Source organism: Limulus polyphemus, unplaced genomic scaffold (genome assembly GCF_000517525.1).
Source record: "Limulus polyphemus unplaced genomic scaffold, Limulus_polyphemus-2.1.2 Scaffold1556, whole genome shotgun sequence".
Classification (NCBI taxonomy): Eukaryota; Metazoa; Arthropoda; class Merostomata; order Xiphosura; family Limulidae; genus Limulus; species Limulus polyphemus.
In genome coordinates this window covers 269,187-277,789 of record NW_013667166.1, presented here as the reverse complement: position 1 = coordinate 277,789, position 8,603 = coordinate 269,187, and the positions used below count along the sequence as shown (strand labels likewise).

Sequence of the window (8,603 nt, the reverse complement as noted above, 5' to 3'; positions counted from 1 at the left end):
TTTAAATGGGAAAGTGAGTAAGAAAACTATAGCATTAACTTTATCACGTCGAGTTTACTACACTAAACTAACCAGTTCCATGTTTACACTCTTGCAGAATGTAAGAAATCAAACACAACTAATACAGAGCTGTCCTTTCCATTTTATTCAAGCCCCAACATGCAAGGTCCTTTCTCACAGACTTGAAATACACATTTATTAGGTAATCACAATTTCATAGGTAAGTCACACATTTTAAGAATTATTAAAACATTTTATTCAAAAGTTCAAAAACAAATGATATTTAAATCACCTCTCAAAGGACAAAATATACTTAGATCTAAAGTCCTAATTATCTACCCGGTAAAAACTACCAATTCCACCAGGCTCGACAATTTATACACGTAATGAAAACAGCAAACACCCCCTTTCCGGTTAAGGATTTCAAAGACATCTCATCAGGATCGTCCAATATTAAACTTTTAATTAAAGAAGATGTATCTATTATAAATGAACTCCCAACTTTATATAATAAAACAGCTTCACTATAATTGAATAACTTGTATAATATTGCTACAATTATTTCATTATCCTATTATTTATTATTTATCTTTTAATTCACTTCATCCTTTTATACTGTATTTTAATTACTCTTCGTAAAATGGTTGGACTTTGGACATTTTTGTACCTAACGTTGTACTCTGTTCAATTAGCTTGCTGAAGATTGAAGGTTTATATTCCGAAACGTTCGAGAATTAAAAGTTTGTTACTGAACACACACGTGTCGAATGTTCTTTTGTTGCTGCCATTGCTCTACTGTTCATCATTGAAATTGGATTACCCTCGATTGATTAAAGTAAGAAAAATTTCTTGCACACATCAATTACAATTATCGTCAAAGAAAACTTCAGCTACTCACTTTGAATTTCCAAAGTCTCGGATCTTATAACTGTATTTCACTTTCTATCCATACTAATATCAGTGTTTATTGTGATACAGGATACTTTTGTTCAAATTTTCACACGTGTGCATAGCTATATAAATTTGACCTTATGTTTAATTTTTTGATGGACGATTTCAGAACTGTTGCAAGAGCTTCCTTCCAATGCAACTCGAACAAAAGAAGGAGATATTTATCACTTTGACATCATTCAAGAGTAAACTCTTAGGAGTCAGAGGCTATTTGGAAAGTGGTTCAATCCAACACAGTATTATATTTAAAGTAGAAATCATACTTTAGTCTTCAGTAGTTGGCTCTGTCGTTGGGATATTTCGTTAAACTTTTATGATTCTGCATTTTAGGAGGCAGTTTGTAATGTATGAGTAGTTACTTAGTTTAATTATGAAATAGAACTCAAATGAATATATAAGCAGCTATATTGTTATTTTGGTCTTTACGTAGAATAGACATATAGATTAGCTTTACGCATTTTAAATATATTTTAGCTCAAACTTCTTACAGTAAATGGGACAATTGTTTACGCAGTTATTTCTGGATTTATCATTTATATTTAAATCTATATTTATAATTAATCTATCGTTATTTTTTATGTTCGTTTCATTACGTTTTTTTAAGAGATAACTGAACTTCCAAGTATTTTTTCTCCATCTATTGAGAGATAACTGAACCTCCAAGTATTCGATTCGACTATTTGCGTTGGATGCCCTCCCCCTGCATGCTACTGTCTCAATATGACAATCTTAGTGGTTCATTTTATATAAATTCTGTCAAAATATTTTATATATTCAATTACATTGACTTCCTTTGTAAGTAACGACAAGTTATGCTAACCATGATCGTTAAAAAAGAATAATTTCATTTATGAACTTTAAATATGTTTCTAAGGTGTGACAAATTTTGTATGTCATATAAGGATATCTTACAGAATAATGGAGGCATACACAGAACAGCACCCATTTGCATTGTTTTAATAAAAACAGATCTCAACAGTATCTTGGGTTTAGAAAGTAGCAAAGTGTGGATTTAACTACTTAAGTACCAGCCAGTGAGATTTTAGCATTTCCAAACATCTGAACGAATTGTATCTCAGGATGCAAGAATCAATTAGGCACTTGTATACACTGCAGAGCCCCAGTCTCTCTCCTTGTTTTATACATAACACAAAGATTCGCATTAGTGTGTCGAAACTTCGTCACCATCTAATCCTTTTAATAGCAGGCTATCTGTATATGGAAAATTTTTGTCAGTGTGCTGAATTGACCCTGTAAGTTTTTGTTTTCTAAGATTGAATCAAAACCAATGCCAGGTAACTGAATCTTGTTCATGTCTAGTGTTTATGCTATCTTCTAGGTCTGTATTCAAATGGTATGTATTTAGATCAATTGGGAAGCTACAATTTCTAGTTTATGTATAAGATTTAATGTTCTTGTTTGGTATATGTTGTCAATGATTTTACAGCTATTACAGTCGGTTCGATGTCCGGTAACAGCAGCATATTTAGCAATAACTAAAGTGTTTGTGTTTGTAAAGTGAACCATGTTTTTTAAATGTCTCCAATACATTTTATTCCAAAGCTGCATGAAGTTTCACACGCAACACCTTTAGCTATCAGAAGATCCACGAGTTGTTTACCAGGGAAACTTGCGTTGATACATATTCTTCCACAAGATTCCATTTAATAGTTTTCTGGATGTTCTGCAGACTAGATTAATAATGCTGTTAGGGTATCCAGTGTCTTGATGTCAACATTTGTATACTGTTTAACAAATGTTATGTTATGAATTCAAATTCGATGCCAAGGAACCCACTTTGAGGCTAATAATGCTTGTAGATGGCTTGAATGGGTAATGAAAAAAAAGTTTAACATAACAACAAATGTAGAACGTTTCGACAAGGTTTTGTCATCATCAGGTACAACATTGTACATTTGTTATTATGTTAAACTTATATTAAAGTTTTTCTTCATTATCCATTCAAGCCGTCTCCAAGCATTAAATGTTACATTACTTGCTCAAACTACCATTTAGTTGTACCCAACATAAATTACACCAAATTCATGTGAAGTTGTTACCCTTATGGTATTACTTTAAATAAATTGGAATGCTTGAAAACGGTACTGCAATTATAAAACATTTTTTACAAAAACCTGACATTTTCATCATAGTAGCACCAAATGTGACCAACTACTTACTAGTATGAAGATTATTCAAAATTTAAACCCAGAGTAATAAATCTCTTACACAAAAGTATGAAGTTGATCAATGGGATAGAAAAATTAAACAATGAAAAAAAAAAAACTTGATGAATTACAATAAACAACTTACTTAACCACATCAAATACGCACACCTTCTCTGAACATCCCTTAATCATTCTTTTTCCCCCTCTCATCATTGTGAAATATACTAATTATAATTCTTTCTTTACTGTTCTCCATTCAGGTGACAGTAAATGTTAGCTTTAGCATTATATGTATTCTTCACTTCCACTTGGAACTCGATTGTGCAGTTTTAACATGCTAATGTCAAGTCATTAATTTGACAGCATTTTGTGCCTTTTCAGCTATTTGATGATAAAACTTTAAAACATAACGCAATTTTTACACAGTAACCACTTTAATTCACACTTAATATGACTTAAACCAATAAACATGTGTTTAAAAGTATCATAATTTCTCTGTCACCCCCTAGAAGCCTCTTCTTTTAAGTACGGTGGAAGATGATTAGCTGCACAGCGAAAACCAAGATTTCCAGATGATGTATCAGGTGTGTTCTGACTTCGAGCAGCACAACGATAGCGGTAACAGTAGCTCTGAAAGACAGAACAACATGTGTATAATGATTACAATACTTCAGTATTATTAGAACTCATACAACTGAAAATATGTATTTCATTAATCAAACCATAGACAGAAATGGTGATAAGTACAAGTAATAATAACTGAACTATTATGCTGGCATGAAGTAGAGGCAAATTTAGAAAATTTTCAAAATAACATATACTTAGGGAGGAAATAAAAAAGGAATAACTGATGTGATTGAATTTGTATTAAAAAAATTAAACTGTTTGTAGTCTATTTGGATGAAACTCCTACTTTCTTACACCATCATTAGGCTTCAAAAATAACCACATCAGAAACACGTTTTATTAAGTTAAATACAACAAAACTAATCCTTTTTCTTATGTACAAAAAAAAAAATCAAATAGAACAACCTAGCATAAAAATAATTTAATTAATTATTGAATATGTTTGTTTCTGATACTTAAGTACAGTCACATAAGATAACAATACCAGCCATCCCCTGACTTTGAACTGATAGACCAGAGAAAAGACAGCTAGTCAACAGCACCCACCACCAGCCCTTGGTCTACTCTATAGTCAGACTTGAAAGACATTCTTAACCTCCCCCCTAAAAAAAATGTGGAGTACAGAGCATGAACTTCAAATAACAGGAAGTGAACCATGAACCCCCAGTTTCACAATACAGTAAACTAACAAGTAGTCCGTGCCTCGCTCATACTTTATAATGTAAAACATTAAAATGTCAGAGCTAGATTGTGAAATAGTTCGATATAGAATCAAACAGAAGGGAAACTTATTGCAAGATTCAGTCTTTTATAAGGTATTATCATTTAAAAGTAATAATCTTTAAACATATTAATTTAGTAAATTAGTTTATTATATGACTTATACAATAAACTAGAAATGTAAGAATATAATTTTAGAGATAGGACCAGTATCTGACTGAATAATTTCTCTTGTTCAGTTGTCAGTGATGTTATATAAAATCATTGTTAATCAATAATTTTTACATCACATTATAATGCCCCCACAGCTGAAAGGGCGTGCATGTTTGGTGTGACAGGGATTTGAACCATGACCCTCAGATTGCGTGTCGAGCGCCCTGACCACCTGGCCCAAGAATAATGTCAGTTATTTAAACACAAGATTAATTATTTTCCAACTTTAGAATTTGCTTGTTTTTAAAATTAACAACAAAATATACAGGTAGGAATGAATGTAATAACTTTCTGCATCTTGCAGTTCTCACCCGAACATTTGGTGTTATATCATATTTTCTATGTAAGCTTCAAAGCAATAATAAGTCTGTTATCATTAAGTAAGCATAGTTGTAGTAATAATAATAATTTAATAATAATTGTTCCAGAAAGGAGAAATAAACTATACTTTGTAACTTTATAATAATCTACAGTATAATTGTTCACGACATGACGTTAAATTAACAATAAGCTAAACATTTGGTTTGGAGATACCAATCTAATGATTGAAACTAATTAACTGGAGAAAACTTACTTTGTGACACATATAAGACCCTCCTTTTTTGACTTTATCTTGACCTGTTTTTGGACCCTTCTGTAATAAGATGTTATTAAACATTTGTTATGGTGCATACACATCTTAAAAGCTGGCAAAGAATAATTATTGTTATACTTATCATGAGACATTAGTGTTAGGCCTATTACATGTTTAAACACAACATTTTTATCTAGTTCTGGATTGAACAAAACATGTAGTCTGAAATGGATATGACAAATATAGTGTGGTTGGAATACTATTACTATACATTCTTCTAATTCTTGAAAATCACTAAGGGACTAGGTAAAAAAATGCAGCATTTAAAAACGTAATAGGCCTAACTCTAATGCCTTATGACAAGTATAATTGTTATATAACATTGTTATAATGCAGCTTTATCCGTAGTTAGTAATAAAAATAAACCACACACAACTATCTATTAACTCCATATACATTATACAAGAATACATAACAATTTTACATTATGTACGATAGAAAAAGAGGCTGCATTTTTGGAAAAAACAGTATGATATTGCCAAATATTTTATTCCCTCATGTAAGAAGATGTTAAAGTGACAATAAAAACAAATTTTGATTAGATTGAGGGTTACACTGATAATCTTTGCATAAATTATATCTTCTTGCATTTCATAATCCAGTAGTTATACAAAGTATTTAATACTATAATACAACAATAATAATTTTTTGTTATTACTTCATGTCATCAGGCTTCTAAATTATGCCCAATTTCGTAAGCATATCTAAGCCTTATTTTAGAAATTACATTTTTGTTTTGCCAGCCTTTCAGCAATATTCTGTTTTGATTTCCTAGTCACAGGGTGAAGCAAAACAATTTCAGGTTTAAAAAGCTTGGTTTTAAACAAATGTAATAAGTTTTATTTATACGATGATGTTTTCAAGCACATATTTAATTTTTGGAAGAGATATAGGTAACAAAATTTATATTATTCAGAAATATTCCAAAAATTAAACAATCCTTCCTCACCCACCCCCCTCAAAAATCACTAAAAGGACTAAAACTTAAGTGAAAGACAGTTAATGAACGTGTATTGTTTCTCTCACAGAGACTAACTGTAGAAACTCGCATACAAGTATTCAAGTATGCGTGTGTTTTCAGGTGGGGGGGGGGCAAGTATTCACGAAGTTTACAGAGTAATTTGCTCCCTTTCTTGCCAATAATTTATTAAAATTTTACATCATCATCATCAGCAGGTATTTTCAATTTTACCTTTGGGGAAACAAAATCTGTAACACACATATGTAGATATAATCATTAAACAGTTGGTCCATTGTATAATATAGAATAATAATTAGACGCAATGCCACAATATTATTCACACACCTGAATTAATTTACAATACTATATTGGGAGTCAAAAAGGACTCCAAAACCCCATAAATCTTATTTCAACATATGTTTTTTATGTCTTTGGAAGCTAAAAAATTTGTTTTATGTAGGACAGTGTGCATGTTTAATTTAAACTTATTCCTTTTCAATAATACTTTCATTTTGTATTACAATGTTTCTTACATATTTGACAAGTCCTAACTGACAAATCATCCTGCAGATACCTACGTTTGTTCACATAACATATTAAAACTGCATTGAAGGACTAGTTGAGAGCTTCTTGCCAAACAGATCCAGTTATTGAATATTTTCTGAATTCAAATAAAATCATTTAGATACTTAAGATAAAATAAAGAGATAGTTTAAATGTTTACTGGATTTTCTGCTGGCTCAGGTGAATGATAGACTGTCCACCAGTCTTGTGTCCACTCCCAAACATTGCCAAGCATATTCTTCAGACCAAACTTGTTGGCAGGAAAATTCGTAACCTGTTCCAGGAGTGAGAGAGAATAAAAATAGATACAGAACATACCAAACTTGTTGGCAGGAAAATTTGTTAACTGTTCCAGGAGAGAGAGAGAGAATAAAAAAAGAGGTAATACAGAATAACTTGATGTTGCACTTCAAATATAATATTAAATAAAGGCTTAAATGAGCATAATGAAATTAGTAAATTTTCAAGATCACACACACAACTAGTCATTTAGGCCAAGGAACAAAATATTGTTGAAAAATTAATTCACTGCATTTACAGTTGAAATTGTAACCAAGAACTAATCAACAACATGCATATCTGAAATAATTACACCCAACATATAAAAAAAAAAAAAGGTACTGTGCAAAATTTTTATTCTTCCCACTCATTCATTATACCTGCCATTGAAAAATAGTCCACTTTGTTTTTAAAAGAAACTCACTGGAGCTGTTCCTAAGAATCCATCATCGGCAGTGTTGTTAATCGGAAATTCTCCTTGCCAGATGTTCATGTAATGTTCATCGAAAGGCATCACTTTGTTTCCCCAGGAAAACAGTCTGTTGATGAGAATAACTTTTATTATAACAGATGAGATTCTTCTTCTGTGATTACTTTTTTTTTTATATATAGTAACCTCGTGATCTAGTGTAGCGACAGGAAGTTTCCTGTGAATTCTTTAGAAGGTGTTTGTTTATTTACATGAAATATTACGTTGTCACGTTTCTACCCACAGTAGCATGGCATACGTTACAGTTTTATATCGACATCTACATTTTTAAGAAAGAGATATCTATATATCAAAGTCATTCCAAGTTTATTAGTGAAGAAAATTTATGAATCTTGTAAACTGTTCATTATTTCATAATGATAGTCAAAAAATATTATGTCTATTCCAGTACCTTGCCTAGCTAAGGTTCTTGCTCACATAATGCCCGGTAAAGAAAAATAACAAAATGAAAACAAAACCATCACATCTCCAGTGTCATATCAGAAAAATGAATAAACGAAGATAAAAATAAAGTATTAAAAGAAAGCTAATGCTTTGGATCGATAGCTACAGCCTTCTCCGAACATGTTCGGAATAAATTTGTTTATTGTAATAAAAAAGGATAATTGGAAAGTAGGAGGACAAATAAAAATTAGCTTTGTAGAAAAAAAAAATCTTATTAACAAACCTATCTTTGAGTCCACTTCGACAAGCCATCTCCCACTCAGCTTCTGTAGGTAATCTCTTCCTTGCCCAGTGGCAATAAGCAGTAGCATCATTCCAAGACACGTGTATAACTGGGTGATCCATTCTGTTCCAAATACATGTTTGTACTTGTTTTTTAATTTTTTATCATAAAATATACAGCAACGTCATTTTTCTATAAAATGTAATTACAAAATTCTACAAGTGCTAAAAAACTTTACTTAAAAGTAATATCTAACAGTTTTTCACAGAAATAAATATATTTTATACTATCCCCCCCCCCCTGAGAGTATATAACACTATAAATTGGGT

General features: G+C 31.2%; 1 protein-coding gene across 1 annotated transcript in view; it reads right to left on the bottom strand.

The window, feature by feature from the left end:
• Positions 1-3,328: 3,328 nt before the first annotated feature.
• LOC106464077 (sulfatase-modifying factor 1-like) overlaps positions 3,329-8,603 on the bottom strand; it is an 11,098-nt gene continuing 5,823 nt past the window's right edge. The window contains 5 exon segments of the mRNA XM_013924189.2: positions 3,329-3,749; positions 5,254-5,313; positions 6,999-7,112; positions 7,542-7,656; positions 8,275-8,397. Of these exon segments, the coding sequence (XP_013779643.1) occupies positions 3,618-3,749; positions 5,254-5,313; positions 6,999-7,112; positions 7,542-7,656; positions 8,275-8,397 (544 nt within the window). The 3' untranslated portion in view covers positions 3,329-3,617.